We start from the raw sequence: 19,682 nt of genomic DNA, 5'->3' as shown, positions 1-19,682 counted from the left end.
GTGTTTATTCTGACATGTTAAAAGAAAATCAATAAAAAGCAAACAGGCTTTGAAAACATCAGAGGCATTACTGCAAAATCACTGAAGCCCACCAGAGGAAAAAACAAACAAACAAACCAGCAAACAATCAATTAGTAAATAATTTCACCTACCTTGTGGAACCCACAGGAGCACTTAAGGCTTCTCCCAAACAGATCCTTGGTGTTCATTTGCTTCTGCAGCGGGCAAGCATCTATTTTTTCTAAGGCCTTTTTCCATTTTGTGGCCCCTGGCCGTTTGCCTGTGGTAAAATGGAATTGGCCCCGAGCATACTTAAGGCATACATCCCTCCAATAGGAATCAGGCTTTGCTTCCTTCATCTGCAAACATCAAATGTAAAACAGGTTAATGTCGAGCTAGGCTATATGTGTGTACAGACAGACAGATTGGTAGAAATGATACATGTGTATGTATTTATATATATATATATGTATGTTTGTAGGTGGGTAGGTATGTTTTGCATTACTGTTTTATTACTATACAAATAAAGTTCTAATAATATTAATGTTATCATCATTATTTGTATTATTCAATCAATCAATATTTTCATACGAAGACATTGTAGCACAAAGTGCTTCACAAAATAAAAGCAGGCAAACTAAAGGATCATTATTGTTAATAATTAAACTTGGCACAATTAAACTTGTTTCATACACCTGTTTGCGCTGTTCAAGCACATAACAAGACTCCATTACCGGAGGGGATGGAACTTGGCACAACTATTTCGTTTATACGACAAATAAATACGTTATTATTGGTCTGATTCTGTCATATCAGCAATATCCCCACCATAGCCACACAGCTAGCATGTACAGCGAGTAGGCTATGTAGGCTACAGCGACGCTATTCACTTCGCAATTCATTTATTATGGCTTTCCCCGAGAAATCGCCAGCGTTCATACGGCAAATAAACAAATAAGTTATTATTGATTCTGTCAAATCATCCCCACCATAGCCACACAGTGCTAGCATGTATCAGCTGGTATGTAGCTATTACAGTCAGAAGCTCGTTATTAAAGCGACGTAACAAGAAAGTTGAAACACAAGTTGAATATCGTGCTGACGGGACGGGAACATTATAACACTAATACTATTAGAGCTTTCTTTTGTTGTTTTGTTTTTTATGGTGTCGCATTTATGAGTATTAATAAAGTTTCCAAACCTTTCTACCGATGTTTTATCTCCCGTAAGCGGTGGAAAAAATGGCTGCCACTCTAACGCGATGTTCATCGTATATTCCCGCCCCCTCCCGCGTCACGTGACCTATACTATAAGGAACTGTTGTCGGATCTCATTCGAAACTCTTTGATCTCTGAAGGAATATGTTCGGACCTGGTTAGGAGCAGGTTAGGACCTCGTTCGGATTTGTTCGGACCTTTTGTAATGTGTTAGGACCTCGGAGGCAGTCCAAAAACCGGCAGGTACGGCCACGACAACACCCTGTTAGAGTACCAAGTCTCTGGCTTTTTGGAACAGGAAGAGTCTGGAACACTTAGGGTAGGTTAAGCCTTGCTTGATCTAATTTTGAAATAGTCTTCAAATTGACTGAAGCTAGCTTTGATCACATCTTGGAGACGGCAGGCATTGAACCTCAGGCCTTCTACATGAGAAGCATACGCCTTGCCGTTGAGAGAAGTCCCCTGTGTTACTTCAATTGTACATCTGTAAAACCGATTCCTGAAGCTTTGCTTAACGATAGAAGGGACAAATAGGTCATTAGTTGGCACTAGGGTATCATACATTTTATAGAGAATTTTGCTTGCCTGCCGCCGTTTTCATTGATGGAAAGTCTATTGCATTGATGGATTGCAAGCTTACAACCACAAGCAAGTTTGCCAGTTAGGACAATTCCGTTTTTTTTATCTGCAAGAAACACTTTTATCACATCTACACCAGATGATGCTGTTGCAAATTGTGTAGGTACTGCTGGGAGTTGAACCCAGGGTCTCCTGTTTACAAGACAGGCGCTTTCACCAGCTAAGCCACAGTACCCCTATGGTAATGTTTACTTGAGACACCAATGAAAAAGGTCGCATGTAGCGTGACCCGATCATGTGTTAAGCTATCAGAGCTGGCTAATAGCTTAACACAATTTACTGATGTGATTAGAACACTGCCACTTCTGTGAACTAGACAGTCACTATGACAGTCCAAGCCACAGCACCCCTCTCAGTTCAGGAGTAATGCTTCAGCAAATGATTGGGAAGACAACGAAAGAGGTCTGCAGTACCATGACATATTTCTGTTGATCCTTTAAACAGCCCCTTAAACATACACTGATTAACCTGTACCGTTGACGGCAAGATTCAAACCTGCGCGGGGAGACCCCAATGGATTTCTAGTCCATCACCTTCACCACACAGCTTCAACGTTTCAATTCTCTATCTTGTTCAAACATTAGCATTCTGCAACATTTTTGGTATGTAAAGCATTGCGTGACCTCATTTTGTTTAAACATTCATTACACAGTAACATTCAGCAATGTTTCGTGATCGGATCATTTTTGACTTCTACCTTATAAAAGGGAGTCATTCATAATCCACGCGTCACCTTCACTACAATTTGGAGATGGCGGGGATTGAACCCGGGACCTCATACATGCGAAGCATGCGCTCTACCACTGAGCTACATCCCCTTAATGTATTAAACAGTACATCTCTACTATCAATACCTGAAGCTTTGCTTAATGATACAGCCAATCAATAGGTTGACTTGCACTAGACCATCCTAAGAGATGAAGATATTTGGCCTGCCTGCTAAAAGCAGAGGTGGTAAACTGGTGTGGCAGATTTCAATCATGGAGCGGGGGATCCAATGGATTTCTAGTGCATCAGCTTAACCGCTTGGCCAGGACAATGGTGCTTATCGACCTCAAGTCTATCAGTTGTTCGAACAGTAACAGACTGCAACGCTTGAGGCTGTGTGATCAAATTGTGAAATAGTCCTACACCCTTGACCACAGCTTGCTTTGATCACATCTTAGTGATCGGACCTCAGCACTCCTACATGAGAAGCTTTACAGATGAGCCGAAAACAGATTACTTCAATTGTACATGTGGCAACCGATACATGAAATTTTGCTTAACGATACAAGAGGGGAAATCAGTTATTGACTGGCAGTACGGTATCATACATTTCTTAGAGAAGTAGTCTGCGTACAGATAGCAGAACTGGCCAACGCTTGTCGGCAGGCCTGAATCTTCGTCGTGACGCAACAATGTTTTTCTCTTCTGTGGCTGTCAACACTTAGTGCATAAACGTACCGTACTCATATCAATGTGTTGACCGGCACTAGCTTTTGAGCGCACACTAGCTTTTGAGCGCACAAGCGCACAAAAGCGTGCGCTTTTGAAATCGCACGCACTGATTAACCTGTATCGTTGACGACAACACAGTTTCAATTCTCTCACTTGTTTCGAACATTAGCATTCGCCAACATCTTTGGTAGGTTAAGCATTGCGTGACCTCATTTGATCAAAATAGCACTCACCTGACTTTTCTAGGCCAATCAAATGGAGATGCCGGGGATTGACCCCGGGGCCTCATACATGCAAAGCATGCGCTCTACCACTGAGCTACATCCCCATACTGCTAGAGCATGTACATTTTAAACCGGCTTCGGAACACACCAAGGGTTTTCTCGTACATGGCATTCAGCACTTGGACCTGACAACACTAGTCTTCAGATCTATCAGACCTTGAAATATTTACATTTTATGTTTGGAGAACATGTTGTCAAAAAACATCGAATGCTAAGAGCCTGTCCAGATAATGCCAGGTTTTAAATATGGCGCCTTCTATATGCTTAGATTAAAATATTTGCACTGATTTCATGCAGTCTCACCGTAATATGTGTATGTGTTGGCTGACCAAGGGAATGAAAATTCGTAATCAGATAGAACCATTGTAGGCAGGATTCGAACCTGCGCGGGGAGACCCCAATGGATTTCTAGTCCATCGCCTTAACCACTCGGCCACGACATCACACTGATAGGGTTCCAAGTCTCTGGCTTTTTGTAACAGGAAGAGTCTGGAACACTTAGGGTAGGTTAAGCCTTGCTTGATCTAATTTTGAAATAATCTTCAAATTGACTGAAGCTAGCTTTGATCACATCTTGGAGACGGCAGGCATTGAACCTCAGGCCTTCTACATGAGAAGCATACGCTTTGCCGTTGAGAGAAGTCCCCTGTGTTACTTCAATTGTACATCTGTAAAACCGATTTCTGAAGCTTTGCTTAACGATAGAAGGGACAAATAGGTCATTAGTTGGCACTAGGGTATCATACATTTTTTAGAGAATTTTGCTTTCATTGATGGAAAGTCTATTGCATTGATGGATTGCAAGCTTACAACCACAAGCAAGATTGCCAGTTAGGACAATTCCGTTTTTTTTAACTGCAAGAAACACTTTTATCACATCTACACCAGATGATGCTGTTGCAAAATGTGTAGGTACTGCTGTGAGTTGAACCCAGGGTCTCCGGTTTACAAGACAGGCGCTTTCACCAGCTAAGCCACAGTACCCCTATGGTAATGTTTACTTGAGACACCAATGAAAAAGGTCTCATGTAGCGTGACCCGATCATGTGTTAAGCTATCAGAGCTGGCTGATAGCTTAACACAACTTACTGATGTGATTAGAACACTGCCTCTTCTGTGAACTAGACAGTCACTATGACAGTCCAAGCCACTGCACCCCTCTCAGTTCAGGAGTAATGCTTCAGCAAATGATTGGGAAGACAACGAAAGAGGTCTGCAGTACCATGACATAATTCTGTTGATCCTTTAAACAGCCCCTTAAGCATACACTGATTAACCTGTACCGTTGACGGCAAGATTCGAACCTGCGCGGGGAGACCCCAATGGATTTCTAGTCCATCACCTTAACCACACAGTTTCAACGTTTCAATTCTCTATCTTGTTCAAACATTAGCATTCTGCAACATTTTTTGTATGTAAAGCATTGCGTGACCTCATTTTGTTTAAACATTCATTACACAGTAACATTCAGCAATGTTTCGTGATCGGATCATTTTTGACTTCTACCTTATAAAAGGGATTCATTCATAATGCACGCGTCACCTTCACTACAATTTGGAGATGCCGGGGATTGAACCCGGGACCTCATACATGCAAAGCATGCGCTCTACCACTGAGCTACATCCCCTTAATGTATTAAAGAGTACATCTCTACTATCAATACCTGAAGCTTTGCTTAATGATACAGCCAATCAATAGGTTGACTTGCACTAGACCATCCTAAGAGATGAAGATATTTGGCCTGCCTGCTAAAAGCAGAGGTGGTAAACTGGTGTGGCAGATTTCAATCATGGAGCGGGGGATCCAATGGATTTCTAGTGCATCAGCTTAACCGCTTGGCCAGGACAATGGTGCTTATCGACCTCAAGTCTATCAGTTGTTCGAACAGTAACAGACTGCAACGCTTGAGGCTGTGTGATCAAATTGTGAAATAGTCCTACACCCTTGACCACATCTTGCTTTGATCACATCTTAGTGATCGGACCTCAGCACTCCTACATGAGAAGCTTTACAGATGAGCCGAAAACAGATTACTTCAATTGTACATGTGGCAACCGATACATGAAAGTTTGCTTAACGATACAAGAGGGGAAATCAGTTATTGACTGGCAGTACGGTATCATACATTTCTTAGAGAAGTAGTCTGCGTACAGATAGCAGAACTGGCCAACGCTTCTCGGCAGGCCTGAATCTTTGTTGTGACGCAACAATGTTTTTCTCTTCTGTGGCTGTCAACACTTAGTGCATAAACGTACCGTACTCATATCAATGTGTTGACCGTCACTAGCTTTTGAGGGCACACTAGCTTTTGAGCGCACAAGCGCACAAAAGCGTGCGCTTTTGAAATCGCACGCACTAATTAACCTGTATCGTTGACGACAACACAGTTTGAATTCTCTCACTTGTTTCGAACATTAGCATTCGGCAACATCTTTGGTAGGTTAAGCATTGCGTGACCTCATTTGATCAAAATAGCACTCACCTGACTTTTCTAGGCCAATCAAATGGAGATGCCGGGGATTGAACCCGGGGCCTCATACATGCAAAGCATGCGCTCTACCACTGAGCTACAACCCCATACTGCTAGAGCATGTACATTTTAAACCGGCTTCGGAACACACCAAGGGTTTTCTCGTACATGGCATTCAGCACTTGGACCTGACAACACTAGTCTTCAGATCTATCAGACCTTGAAATATTTACATTTTATGTTTGGAGAACATGTTGTCAAAAAACATCGAATGCTAAGAGCCTGTCCAGATAATGCCAGGTTTTAAATATGGCGCCTTCTGATTTCATGCAGTCTCACCGTAATATGTGTATGTGTTGGCTGACCAAGGGAATGAAAATTCGTAATCAGATAGAACCGTTGTAGGCAGGATTCGAACCTACGCGGAGAGACCCCAATGGATTTCTAGTCCATCGCCTTAACCACTCGGCCACTACATCACACTTTTAGGCTTCCAAGTCTCTGGCTTTTTGTAACAGGAAGAGTCTGGAACACTTAGGGTAGGTTAAGCCTTGCTTGATCTAATTTTGAAATAATCTTCAAATTGACTGAAGCTAGCTTTGATCACATCTTGGAGACGGCAGGCATTGAACCTCAGGCCTTCTACATGAGAAGCATACGCTTTGCCGTTGAGAGAAGTCCCCTGTGTTACTTCAATTGTACATCTGTAAAACCGATTCCTGAAGCTTTGCTTAACGATAGAAGGGACAAATAGGTCATTAGTTGGCACTAGGGTATCATACATTTTTTAGAGAATTTTGCTTTCATTGATGGAAAGTCTATTGCATTGATGGATTGCAAGCTTACAACCACAAGCAAGATTGCCAGTTAGGACAATTCCGTTTTTTTTAACTGCAAGAAACACTTTTATCACATCTACACCAGATGATGCTGTTGCAAAAAGTGTAGGTACTGCTGGGAGTTGAACCCAGGGTCTCCTGTTTACAAGACAGGCGCTTTCACCAGCTAAGCCACAGTACCCCTACGGTAATGTTTACTTGAGACACCAATGAAAAAGGTCTCATGTAGCGTGACCCGATCATGTGTTAAGCTATCAGAGCTGGCGGCTAAAGGAATTCCAATTGAGTAGGTTACTTACATTATACAACTTACTGATGTGATTAGAACACTGCCTCTTCTGTGAACTAGACAGTCACTATGACAGTCCAAGCCACAGCACCCCTCTCAGTTCAGGAGTAATGCTTCAGCAAATGATTGGGAAGACAAAGAAAGAGGTCTGCAGTGCCATGACATATTTCTGTTGATCCTTTAAACAGCCCCTTAAACATACACTGATTAACCTGTACCGTTGACGGCAGGATTCGAACCTGCGCGGGGAGACACCAATGGATTTCTAGTCCATCACCTTAACCACACAGTTTCGACGTTTCAATTCTCTATCTTGTTCAAACATTAGCATTCTGCAACATTTTTGGTATGTAAAGCAATGCGTGACCTCATTTTGTTTAAACATTCATTACACAGTTACATTCAGCAATGTTTCGTGATCGGATCATTTTTGACTTCAACCTTATGAATGGGATTCAGATGCCGGGGATTGAACCCGGGACCTCATACATGCGCTCTACCACTGAGCTACATCCCCTTAAAATATTAAATAGTACATCTCTACTATCAATACCTGAAGCTTTGCTTAATGATACAGCCAATCAATAGGTTGACTTGCACTAGACCATCCTAAGAGATGAAGATATTTGGCCTGCCTGCTAAAAGCAGAGGTGGTAAACTGGTGTGGCAGATTTCAATCATGGAGCGGGGGATCCAATGGATTTCTAGTGCATCAGCTTAACCGCTTGGCCAGGACAATAGTGCTTGTCGACCTCAAGTCTATCAGTTGTTCGAACAGTAACAGACTGCAACGCTTGAGGCTGTGTGATCAAATTGTGAAATAGTCCTACACCCTTGACCACAGCTTGCTTTGATCACATCTTAGTGATCGGACCTCAGCACTCCTACATGAGAAGCTTTACAGATGAGCCGAAAACAGATTACTTCAATTGTACATGTGGCAACCGATACATGAAAGTTTGCTTAAAGATACAAGAGGGGAAATCGGTTATTGACTGGCAGTACGGTATCATACATTTCTTAGAGAAGTAGTCTGCGTACAGATAGCAGAACTGGCCAACGCTTGTCGGCAGGCCTGAATCTTCGTCGTGACGCAACAATGTTTTTCTCTTCTGTGGCTGTCAACACTTAGTGCATAAACGTACCGTACTCATATCAATGTGTTGACCGGCACTAGCTTTTGAGCGCACACTAGCTTTTGAGCGCACAAAAGCGTGCGCTTTTGAAATCACACGCACTGATTAACCTGTATCGTTGACGACAACATAGTTTCAATTCTCTCACTTGTTTCGAACATTATGTAGCCCAGGCTTCATAAGCTGTGAAAAAGTTAAAAGAAGAAAGAGTAAAAGTCCGCTATTACTTTGTATGAATGTGTGAGAGAGCGATAGCTGGCATTTATGGGGTTAACTGCGTCGGACAGAGCAGGGAGACGTGCGTCATGACGTCACGGTGAAGCGGCGTTGTAGGTGCGCATAACTGCGTGATAATTAGTGGGAGAGGAGAGAACGCACCGTTCGGTTGCACGATTGAAAAATATCTAGAAGTAGTTAAAAGTATCTAGAAGTAGTTGGAAAACACCGCGAGCTGACTCAACAGTCCACAGCTGATGTTGCCCGCTCGGCGGTGAGTTTAATGTGTCTTTTGAATGTGGGGAGCGTCGAGTGGAGGTGTGTGTGCGTCAGTGCGAACTTGTCGCTAACTGCTAAATTGAAACCTTGTGCGTTAGCCGCTAGTGTAGCGACCAAGGCGAATTAGCATTGAACTCGAGCTAACGCACGAGTTAACTGCTAACACCGTGGGGTAATTCTAAATGTTAAGCTATTGTGTGCATTGTATGGAAGGAGAGAAAAAGGGGGATTCATTATTTAATTCGGACAATTATTATTTAATTCGGACAATTGATGCTAAAAGGCTATTTTGAGTTATTTGAGTTTTTATTTCATTCACTGGTAAAGTGAGACCTATGTGGATAATATATTTTTGTTAAATGATTTAAATTAATATATAGGTCATATTTATGTTATTATTTATTTTAAAGGCCCACTATGCAACTTTTTTAGCCAAAATTACATTAAGTATGCAGGTTGAGAGTTATGCTGATGGTTCTGCATCCATTTCTGGGTCGATTGGTGGGTGTGTCATTTACCCATGTCGCCTCTCCAGTGTAAAAGCGCATATGCAACTTGATCTGTTCGGACCGACACAATCCGGATGTGACGCAGCGGAAGTATCCTCGAAAATGTAGTCAGATTGTAGTTTCGAAAATGCTTTACGGCACAGACACACACCCAAACATGGCACCGGCTAGATATAAACAGCCAGTTGCGAGGCAATTGTTGCATTCATCATGGATCAATCGACTAATGGTACGGCCACACCAACCGCGTTACTCACGTTGGATAACGCGAGTAACGCGCCTAACCTGGCGCTTGATCATTGTGTGTCACAAAAATGGTTCAACGCGCCTGTGGCTGCGCTAGAGTCCGAGGTAGGAAACCCAAACGCCGCCGTGTTTGGGTGCATGATAGAGTTTAGATCGGGTTAGATTAAATAATCTCGGATATAAATAACGATCTCATCTCATCTCATCGTCATCCGTTTATCCGTGGTCGGGTCGCGGGGGGAGCAGCTCAAGCAGGGGGCTCCAGACTTCCCTTTCCCGGGCCACATTGACCAGCTCTGACGGGGGGATCCCGAGGCGTTCCCAGGCCAGTGTTGAGATATAATCTCTCCACCTAGTCCTGGGTCTTCCCCGAGGTCTCCTCCCCAATGGACGTGCCTGAAACACCTCCAAAGGGAGGCGCCCAGTGGGCATCCTTGCCAGATGCCCGAACCACCTCAGCTGACTCCTTTCCAAGTAAAGGAGCAGCGGCTCTAATCCGAGTTCCTCACGGATGACTGAGCTTCTCACCCTATCCCGAGACGCCAGCCACCCTTCTGAGAAAACTCATCTCGGCCGCTTTTACCCGCAATCTCGTCCTTTCGGTCATCACCCAACCCTCATGACCATAGGTGAGGATAGGAACGAAGATCGACCGGTAGATCGAGAGCTTTGCCTTGCGGCTCAGCTCGTAACAACGGTGCGGTAAAGCGAACGCAATACCGCCCCCGCTGCTCTGATTCTCCGGCCAATCTTACGCTCCATAGTACCCTCACTCGCGAACAAGACCCCGAGGTACTTGAACTCCTTCACTTGGGCTAAGGACTCATAAATAACGATAATCGGGTTAAATAACTTCACATGGTGTGTGGTGTGTTTCCAGCATTCGTAGTGTTGATCAGCAGAGAAATAGTCCGCCAAGACGTTGAGGTTGCTTAGCAACCAGAGACTCTGTCCATGCAAGTGAACGGAGCGTTCACTCTTCGTCATAACTATCAAACCAAACATCCTTCACATTCACCGAGCGAACATTATGAAAGTAAAATGCACATTTCTCGCTAAAAATGTTTCCATAAACGCATTTAATGGCGTAACTATGTTACTATTTCCACCCAGAATAAAGAAAGATGTCGGCCGTATGCTTCTGTGCAAGGGTCACTACAGTAACGAATTGCTTTACGGCACAGACCCCCAAACACGGAACCGGCTCGATATAAACACAAGTAACTAAGGGATTGTTATATTCATCATAGATCAGTCGACTAAAAAGAGACAGAGAAACCCAATGTCGGAGGAACAGAAGAAGAGAAAAGGGAGACTGACCGACAGAGAGGCCAGACACGAGTAAACGTTGGGCAAGCTTTTCAGGAATAGCGTGAACTGAAAGAAAAAGAAGACTGCAAATCACCGTCTTCTCGGAGACGCCGACTCGGCCGTGTTGCTTTTGAAATTGAAAGTACCTTTGGGTGAACTTTGTCTTCGTCGTATTCTTGATGTTGATAGTCTCTGTACAAATGTGTTTGCTCAACCATTTAGTTGTGAGCCCTGTAAAAATTGTTTTCTCGACCGTTTTGTTGTGAGCCCTGTATGTTTCTAGCTTGCTTGCAACCATATAAACACCTTTGTTTCCATGGGTGTTTTGCTGTTCGTCTGTCCCCCAGATACAGACTGAATCCCCGAATCCAGGTTCTTGTTTATTTCGATTATTATGTTGGCCAAACCTCTTACACTGATTGTTCTGTTCAACCTAAGATAAAACAATTATAACCTAGGGTATAAATTCTCCCCGTGAACTTTAAAAAAGGATGGATTTATGTTTATTGCAATGCAAATAAACCCTTTTAAAAATGTATAACCTTGCCTACACTTTATGAACATCTACTTCGGACATGGCTCCACGCATTCGCCGGCTTCTTTGAAAACAAATGCACATGGCCCGCGTAGAAGTGCATGGGGAAGGGACGTCAACGAGTTGTTACGACAGTGTTGTGAAATATCTACTACGAAGCTGTAGGGGGCGCTGTGTAGAGAAATGTGCGTGCCTAAACCAAGAAAACAGCGAAGATATGCCCGAAGTTGTATAGTGGGCCTTTAACTGAAACAATGGCCTGTTGTAATTTACTGAGATGTATGAATGTGGCCTGTTCTACAGGTCAGGTTTTTGTGAAGGATTTGAATTGGTGACGCTCGATGTCGAGGGGACATCAGCGACACCGGTAGTCAACGATAGATAGGAGACCAGCACTGGATAGCCACCAGGCAGCTTCCAGACATCCGCTGGAGATAACCAGATGGCGAGCCGGAACTAAGGAACAGAGTCAACTGAACTACCTCCCAAACCTGCGGTGTGGTAGGAAACACGAAGATCAAAGGGCCCCAACGATATAAACTGAGCTCATATCAAGGAAGAGAAGACCATAAAGACATTTCTTTATATTTCTATTTTATTTTGCGCGCATTTTATTATTTTCCATGTTGAAAATTGTTGTTAACAATACAGTTCTGAAACTATGTTTTGTGTGAGTGTGGTCAGTATTGATGTTCCATCCTGGGCTCCAAGAGCGTTAACCTAGAATCCTGGTAACTGGTCCAACTTCGAATTGAAACCGAAACCCAAAAATACCTGTAACCTCATAAGGCAAAGAGGGGTTACAATTAGCATTCGGCAACATCTTTGGTAGGTTAAGCATTGCGTGACCTCATTTGATCAAAATAGCACTCACCTGACTTTTCTAGGCCAATCAAATGGAGATGCCGGGGATTGAACCCGGGGCCTCATACATGCAAAGCATGCGCTCTACCACTGAGCTACATCCCCTTACTGCTAGAGAATGTATATTTTAAACCGGCTTCGGAACACACCAAGGGTTTTCTCGTACATGGCATTCAGCACTTGGACCTGACAACACTAGTCTTCAGATCTATCAGACCTTGAAATATTTACATTTTATGTTTGGAGAACATGTTGTCAAAAAACATCGAATGCTAAGAGCCTGTCCAGATAATGCCAGGTTTTAAATATGGCACCTTCTACATGCTTAGATTAACATATTTGCACTGATTTCATGCAGTCTCACCGTAATATGTGTATATGTTGGCTGACCAAGGGAATGAAAATTCGTAATCAGATAGAACCGTTGTCGGCAGGATTTGAACCTGCGCGGGGAGACCCCAATGGATTTCTAGTCCATCGCCTTAACCACTCGGCCACGACAACACACTTTTAGAGTTCCAAGTCTCTGGCATTTTGGAACAGGAAGAGTCTGGAACACAGGGTAGGTTAAGCCTTGCTTGATCTAATTTTGAAATAATCTTCAAATTGACTGAAGCTAGCTTTGATCACATCTTGGAGACGGCAGGCATTGAACCTCAGGCCTTCTACATGAGAAGCATACGCTTTGCCGTTGAGAGAAGTCCCCTGTGTTACTTCAATTGTACATCTGTAAAACCGATTCCTGAAGCTTTGCTTAACGATAGAAGGGACAAATAGGTCATTAGTTAGCACTAGGGTATCATACATTTTTTAGAGAATTTTGCTTTCATTGATGGAAAGTCTATTGCATTGATGGATTGCAAGCTTACAACCACAAGCAAGATTGCCAGTTAGGACAATTCCGTTTTTTTTAACTGCAAGAAACACTTTTATCACATCTACACCAGGTGATGCTGTTGCAAAATGTGTAGGTACTGCAGGGAGTTGAACCCAGGGTCTCCTGTTTACAAGACAGGCGCCTTCACCAGCTAAGCCACAGTACCCCTTTTCTTGTTGTCTCTTTTTGATGTTGTATGTATATATTTGTGTTAATTATGTGTACATGGGACGGTGTGTGAAATGATATGTAGTTTCTTTTAATAAAAAACCGCCTGGGAATACCAGGTGCTGTAAGCATTATACCTTTTCAACTCGAGCTCATTGGCTGCAATGGCCTGCCGTGCGCTGATCTTTAGCGGCCACTGTTTTGGAGAATGTAAGCAACATAAAGTCATTGACAACGTCTCTCCAAACTATTTGTGAAAAATGTGGACAGTGCAGTGACGCTGCCAGCAGGGAGCAGCAGAGAGCTGCAATGCTACAACGCTACGTTTCTTTAAAAGATCACGCAAACGATGACGCCCAAGCAGTGTAATGCATTGCGTTCAAATATGTAACTCTGAGTCTGGAATAACGTATTCATACATTCATTATGGATCTAATCATTGTTTCCGTACAAGTCCCGTCTCTGGCCACGGCAGCGCTCTCACTCCTTACGTCCTCCTCTTGTATAAAAGCTAATATGGTCCACCCAACAATTGCTTACGGCCATACAACCTTAGGCACGCCTGAACTCGTCTGATCTCGGTAGCTAAGCAGGGTCGGGCCTGGTTAGTACTTGGATGGGTGACCGCCTGGGAATGGCTCTTGACCCACCAAAGTCCTTATCCCTCAACCCTGGGATCGATCCAAAAGGATTGAGGATCAAAATGGATGGCTCCATCTGGTGGCCACTGGTGGGTGGTTTTATTTTCAGAAATGTCATGTGCAAGGCCTAGATTATCAAAATCCACTAGTCTGCTGGATGTTTTGTTTATTATTTTCATACTTTGAGTTGATGTAGCTGATGAGATTCATACAATCAAGTGGAAAAGTGTTACATTTTTACATTTTTGGGCTGAATTAAGAAAAATAATAAGAATGTATTCAGTGCACTCTCACTTTTTCTGGAAGACATCCGAGCCATTCACAGAACTCAGTGTTTTGACCACACAGGGAGTGCAGCCATCACAGTGGGAGTGTATTCACATCTCTGGTTGCGGGAGGGAAGACACAAGGACTTCTAATTGCTTTGGTGTGTTTTTTCTTTCCAATACCCCACCCCTTGTGGAACCCAAGCACACAGAGACTCCAAAATACTTTTACAACTTTTATTTTTCAACCAGAATGTGTTTCATTGAAAAGGCAATCCATATAAACACAAGTAAACAAGATCTGTTTAGTTAAAAGCTCGCCCACCACAACAAGGTACAGATCTACAGGCGAGAACACGAGAGCATGAGACGAGAGACAAACATTTACTACCATTTGCAAACATTTAGTTAAACATGGAGCTGACAGACATACACGCATCACAAGGACAGGCACATATAAATAACATTAATAATAATCAAAAACACTCAACAATTAAAGAACACACACACACACACTTGTACTTAAGATACAAATCAACAATTGGCTTGTACAGGCTAAAGTGCAATAATGAACATGGTTATCCAAAGACTCAGGTGACCAATCAACAAATAAAGGCTCAAGCTGTTCCTCCCTTTTGTGTTTTCTTTAGCAAACTTTTGTTAAAACTGAAGCAGACAAATACATACAAACATCAAAGACATGAAGCTGACAAAGATAAACAACATGCATGACAAAAACACAGATTATCTGAACATGAACAACCACTAAAGGGTATGTAAACTGATTGTGTTAGATTGGAACTGATTATGGTTTAAAAGATTGGCCTCGATATATTGAACATAGACCAGAATGGATACTACAAAGTTAATTTTAACAGCAATATAAATAATAATAAATAAAAAACAAACAAAAGAACTTCAAGTAAAACTGCAAAGTGCATTTTTTTTTAACGATATAAATAAATAAATAAATAGATAGTGCTTGCTGAAGCACTTTAAAAAACACACACAAAGACAAAGACAAACACACACAAACAAGCCTCTTTCTCTCTCTTACAGATGGCACCGGAACAGTGGCATCACAGAGGTAAGTTATTCACACACACACACACACACACACACACACTTCCAGGTATTTACACAGTCCTCCTTTCCAACTCTGCATCCACGACATTCTTAAAGAGTTCAAAGTTTTCATACACCACATTGTAAAAGCCAGGGGTAGTGGACATCCTAGTGGATGGACAGTAGGAAAACTTTTTCTGCATGCTTCCAGCCACTTTGTCCTTGGAAGGGGTGTACCTCTTCCACTGTCCACCACAGTTTGGCACGTGGCAAGCCCCACATGGCCTTGAGGACTTGTTAGGCATGAATGTCTTCACTGTTGGTGCAGGAGGGACAAAGCTCTGGCTGCAGGATGTCCCACGAAACAGGATGGTGGCTGTGCGGGGAGGACCAGCAGTATGGGTGCTGCCGACACAGGGGGTGGGCCGTAGGTCAACGCAGCGGGTGGCCTCGGCTGGAGGTGGGTGGGCGCAGGAGGCCTCGGCAGAATGGGGGTGAGCGCAGCAGGCTTCAGCCGGGTGGAGGACGACAAACCCAGTGGGCTGAACGGGCCGGTTCGCGGGAGTCGCATGCTCTGGCTCATCAACAAATAATCTGGAAATATAAAATACACATGTGATCAGCATTGATATGACGTGTGTGCTATTTGCTTTCCACAGCCAACAGGTGAAACAAAGTGCTTATGACAACTTACCTCCGCTTCTCACCACGTCTCTTTCCAGCCTCGTGATGGATGTGCCGGTACTGGACCTGAGGCCGGTCTGGCGGAGGGAGGGATGTTGGCAGCGCAGGAGCCTCCGGGAACGGTGCGTCCGACCGCACTTTCAGGTGAGGAGTCACCTTGTGGCAGAAGGAGCAGTCGCTCCTTCTGCAGCTCGTTCTGCTCTCCCTGCTGGCAGTACTGGAACAGCAGCCACACCAGCCAGCCGACATCATTCTCCACAAGCCACCTGAAGGTCTGACCGGCGTACTACCCGAACGTGATGACCAGCTGACCTTTCCAAAGGTCTCTGCTGTCTTGAGATCCAGCCATTGCGGGCCTCTGCCACAGACCTTGCTGCCTCTGTACAGTACAGCCTGGCCTCTCCTTGCCGGTACAAAATGATGTTGGGGTACTGGTGTAGCTGTTGATGGCTGACCAGCGATGGTTTAGTGGCCAAGCTCTTCCCGCAGACATCACAGGTAAAGGTCTCCCTGGCGATGGCATGGATCTTCAGACGCCTCGCCAGGTCTGACTTTAAACTGAATGTCTTGTCGCACTGATGTGTAGGCTTCTCCATGTTCCATCTGGTACAGTAAAACATGAATAAATGAGTAAAACTAAAAGCAGATCATTTAGATTGACAATATGTAGCCCTTTATTACACAGAAATGTGCTGTTGGTGTATTAGCCTAGGACAACACGCTCGCCAGATTGTTATCTATGTTGGTAGAAATTAGCTACTGTTTACCAGGTATGCAGCGCATCCCATGCAACAAGAGATTAACACGGTCGCCAAATTGCTTTATGTTACAATTACTCTCGCATCAGCTGTTGTCTAAACCGTCACATTTACCAATGTGAAAAGTTTGCAGGTATGCGACGTATGCCCTTACTATTGTAAACAGTGTCGTTAGCCGCGCCTAGCTATCGTTACTAAACACACATTAATCAGCTTATTATTTCAACGACCCCTGGGTACATATAGTCATGCCATACACCGTTGGAAAGCTTAGATTACCACGATTAAAAGGAGACCACCCACGAGTAATATGGTTGCTCACAGACAAAACGGCGATAGGTTGACTGAAGTCTACCCAGCAGCTAAAAACGTACCCTCTACGTCTTCCCTTTATACACAACGACCGCGTTATGACACGGTCGAAATCTTTTCTCTTTCTACAAAATCGAAACAGCTTAATACAAACCGTAAAAAAATGTCTAATTATTAACTAGCAAACGATGCAGGGGATACAATTTACCTGAGTGAATCCTCCGTTGACAGCTTCACCGAACTAGTGGCATGGCAACCTTGATCGTGAACAGAAGAAATTAGTATTCCAATCCACGCTCAATGATTGGTCTGTTGGGCGCTCAGCTCTGCTCAGCATTGCTCAACCATTGGCTGAAGGCTGCTCAGCATCGCTCAACCATTGGTCGGCTGACGGGATAGATAGGGACTTGGAGGGGAAATTGCTTGGGAATACCAGGTGCTGTAAGCATTATACTATTTCAACTCGAGCTCATTGGATGCAATGGCCTACCGTGCGCTGATCTTTAGCGCCCACTGTTTTGGAGAATTTAAGCAACATACAGACTCTGACGACGTCTCCTCAAACTCTATTTGTGAAACATGTGGACAGTGTAGTGACGCTGCTAGCAGGGAGCAGCAGAGAGCTGCAATGACGGCGGTCCACCTTAGTCCATCCCAGGTTTTGCAACGCTACGTTTCTTCAAAAGATCACGCAAACGATGACGCCCAAGCAGTGTAATGCATTGCGTTCAAATATGTAACTCTGAGTCTGGAATAACGTATTAATTCATTCATTATGGATCTAATCATTGTTTCTGTACAAGTCCCGTCTCTGGCCACGGCAGTGCTCTCACTCCTTACGTCTTCCTCCTGTATAAAAGCTAATATGGTCAAGTCTATAAATGCTTACGGCCATACCACCTTAGGCACGCCCGATCTCGTCAGATTTCGGAAGCTAAGCAGGGTCGGGCCTGGTTAGTACTTGGATGGGAGACCTCCTCGGAAGGCCAGGTTGCTGTAAGTAGTGACGGGAAATTGTAAAAAAATTGAAAACAATAAAAAGATAAAAAAAAAAAAAAGGCACACCCGATCTCGTCTGATCTCGGAAGCTAAGCAGGGTCGGGCCTGGTTAGTCCTTGGATGGGTGACCGCCTGGGAATACCAGGTGCTGTAAGCATTATGCTTTTTCAACTCGAGCTCATTGGATGCAATGGCCTACCGTGCGCTGATCTTTAGCGCTCACTGCTTTGGAGAATTTAAGCAACATACAGACTCTGACGACGTCTCCTCAAACTCTATTTGTGAAACATGTGGACAGTGTAGTGACGTAACAGAGAGCTGCAATGACGGCGGTCCACCTTAGTCCATCCCTGGTTTTGCAACGCTACGTTTCTTCAAAAGATCACGCAGACGATGACGCCCAAGCAGTGTAATGCATTGCGTTCAAATATGTAACTCTGAGTCTGGAATAACGTATTCATTCATTCATTATGGATCTAATCATTGTTTCTGTACAAGTCCCGTCTCTGGCCACGGCAGCGCTCTCACTCCTTACGTCCTCCTCCTGTATAAAGGCTAATATGGTCAAGTCTATAATTGCTTACGGCCATACCACCTTAGGGACGCCCGAACTCGTCTGATCTCGGAAGCTAAGCAGGGTAGGGCATGGTTAGTACTTGGATGGGTGACCGCCTGGGAATACCAGGTGCTGTAAGCATTATACTTTTTCAAATCGAGCTCATTGGATGCAATGGCCTACCGTGCGCTGATCTTTAGCGCCCACTGTTTTGGAGAATTTAAGCAACATACAGACTCTGACGAAGTCTCCTCAAACTCTATTTGTGAAACATGTGTACAGTGTAGTGACGCTGCTAGCAGGGAGCAGCAGAGAGCTGCAATGACGGCGGTCCACTTTAGTCCATCCCAGGTTTTGCAACGCTACGTTTCTTCAAAAGATCACGCAAACGATGACGCCCAAGCAGTGTAATGCATTGCGTTCAAATATGTAACTCTGAGTCTGGAATAACGTATTCATTCAATCATTATGGATCTAATCATTGTTTCTGTACAAGTCCCGTCTCTGGCCACGGCAGCGCTCTCACTCCTTACGTCCTCCTCCTGTATAAAAGCTAATATGTTCAAGTCTATAATTACTTACGGCCATACCACCTTAAAAAACTTTAATTTGAAAATTTTGAAAGTCATGGATGTCATTGCACCTTACAAGGTTAAAACGATTTCTGGAAAGCAAAAGGCACCCTGGAGAAAAGCTGCTTCTGTAACAGCACAGAAAAAATAATGCAGGAAGGTTGAACGCATCTGGCGTAAAACAAAACTTCATATTCACCATGATATCTACAAAGAGAGCCTCCGTGCCTACAATTCAGACTTAAAAAGTGCTAGAGAAACATTTTTCTCCAATATCATTAAATCCAATAATAATAATGCAAAAACCCTATTTGCAACTGTTGACAGACTGACCAACCCCCCAACACAAATTCCACCTGATCTCCATTCCACGCAGAAATGCAATGAGTTTGCAGCTTTTTATACTGATAAAATTGAAGGCATCAGACGCGCCATCAATATCTCCACTTCAAATAAAAATGTTGGACTACCACCCTGTTCAGGCAAAAGTAACGTGGCAGGGATGGCATG

The 19,682-nt window shown here is 43.8% G+C and overlaps 1 protein-coding gene and 14 non-coding genes across 15 annotated transcripts; 2 read left to right on the top strand and 13 right to left on the bottom strand.

Annotated features, from left to right (window-relative positions):
• Nucleotides 1–1,957: 1,957 nt before the first annotated feature.
• Nucleotides 1,958–2,031, bottom strand: trnat-ugu (transfer RNA threonine (anticodon UGU)). Its single transcript has one exon. It is a non-coding gene; the product is annotated as a tRNA-Thr (tRNA).
• A 571-nt stretch (nucleotides 2,032–2,602) lies between these two features.
• trnaa-cgc (transfer RNA alanine (anticodon CGC)) lies at nucleotides 2,603–2,674 on the bottom strand. The gene has a single exon. It is a non-coding gene; the product is annotated as a tRNA-Ala (tRNA).
• An 878-nt stretch (nucleotides 2,675–3,552) lies between these two features.
• trnaa-ugc (transfer RNA alanine (anticodon UGC)) lies at nucleotides 3,553–3,624 on the bottom strand. The gene has a single exon. It is a non-coding gene; the product is annotated as a tRNA-Ala (tRNA).
• Nucleotides 3,625–3,941: 317 nt separating this feature from the next.
• Nucleotides 3,942–4,023, bottom strand: trnas-aga (transfer RNA serine (anticodon AGA)). The gene has a single exon. It is a non-coding gene; the product is annotated as a tRNA-Ser (tRNA).
• A 467-nt stretch (nucleotides 4,024–4,490) lies between these two features.
• On the bottom strand, nucleotides 4,491–4,564 carry trnat-ugu (transfer RNA threonine (anticodon UGU)). Its single transcript has one exon. It is a non-coding gene; the product is annotated as a tRNA-Thr (tRNA).
• Nucleotides 4,565–5,135: 571 nt separating this feature from the next.
• trnaa-ugc (transfer RNA alanine (anticodon UGC)) lies at nucleotides 5,136–5,207 on the bottom strand. The gene has a single exon. It is a non-coding gene; the product is annotated as a tRNA-Ala (tRNA).
• Nucleotides 5,208–6,085: 878 nt separating this feature from the next.
• Nucleotides 6,086–6,157, bottom strand: trnaa-ugc (transfer RNA alanine (anticodon UGC)). Its single transcript has one exon. It is a non-coding gene; the product is annotated as a tRNA-Ala (tRNA).
• A 290-nt stretch (nucleotides 6,158–6,447) lies between these two features.
• trnas-aga (transfer RNA serine (anticodon AGA)) lies at nucleotides 6,448–6,529 on the bottom strand. The gene has a single exon. It is a non-coding gene; the product is annotated as a tRNA-Ser (tRNA).
• Nucleotides 6,530–6,996: 467 nt separating this feature from the next.
• On the bottom strand, nucleotides 6,997–7,070 carry trnat-ugu (transfer RNA threonine (anticodon UGU)). The gene has a single exon. It is a non-coding gene; the product is annotated as a tRNA-Thr (tRNA).
• Nucleotides 7,071–12,307: 5,237 nt separating this feature from the next.
• Nucleotides 12,308–12,379, bottom strand: trnaa-ugc (transfer RNA alanine (anticodon UGC)). Its single transcript has one exon. It is a non-coding gene; the product is annotated as a tRNA-Ala (tRNA).
• Nucleotides 12,380–12,696: 317 nt separating this feature from the next.
• trnas-aga (transfer RNA serine (anticodon AGA)) lies at nucleotides 12,697–12,778 on the bottom strand. Its single transcript has one exon. It is a non-coding gene; the product is annotated as a tRNA-Ser (tRNA).
• A 465-nt stretch (nucleotides 12,779–13,243) lies between these two features.
• Nucleotides 13,244–13,317, bottom strand: trnat-ugu (transfer RNA threonine (anticodon UGU)). The gene has a single exon. It is a non-coding gene; the product is annotated as a tRNA-Thr (tRNA).
• A 1,132-nt stretch (nucleotides 13,318–14,449) lies between these two features.
• LOC115529182 (uncharacterized) lies at nucleotides 14,450–17,306 on the bottom strand. Its single transcript, XM_030337731.1, has 3 exons — nucleotides 17,254–17,306; nucleotides 15,986–16,578; nucleotides 14,450–15,885 (listed from the first exon to the last, which is right to left on the bottom strand). Exons 2-3 carry the CDS (start codon nucleotides 16,225–16,227, stop codon nucleotides 15,363–15,365), a joined length of 765 nt encoding a protein of 254 aa, XP_030193591.1. The 5' UTR covers nucleotides 16,228–16,578; nucleotides 17,254–17,306; the 3' UTR covers nucleotides 14,450–15,362.
• Nucleotides 17,307–17,928: 622 nt separating this feature from the next.
• On the top strand, nucleotides 17,929–18,048 carry LOC115530082 (5S ribosomal RNA). The gene has a single exon (XR_003973720.1). It is a non-coding gene; the product is annotated as a 5S ribosomal RNA (ribosomal RNA).
• A 574-nt stretch (nucleotides 18,049–18,622) lies between these two features.
• On the top strand, nucleotides 18,623–18,741 carry LOC115530071 (5S ribosomal RNA). Its single transcript, XR_003973711.1, has one exon. It is a non-coding gene; the product is annotated as a 5S ribosomal RNA (ribosomal RNA).
• The last annotated feature ends 941 nt before the right edge of the window (nucleotides 18,742–19,682 follow it).

The sequence above is a fragment of the Gadus morhua genome, chromosome 17, assembly GCF_902167405.1.
Source record: "Gadus morhua chromosome 17, gadMor3.0, whole genome shotgun sequence".
NCBI lineage: Eukaryota > Metazoa > Chordata > Actinopteri > Gadiformes > Gadidae > Gadus > Gadus morhua.
This window is presented reverse-complemented; position numbering and strand designations above follow the sequence as displayed.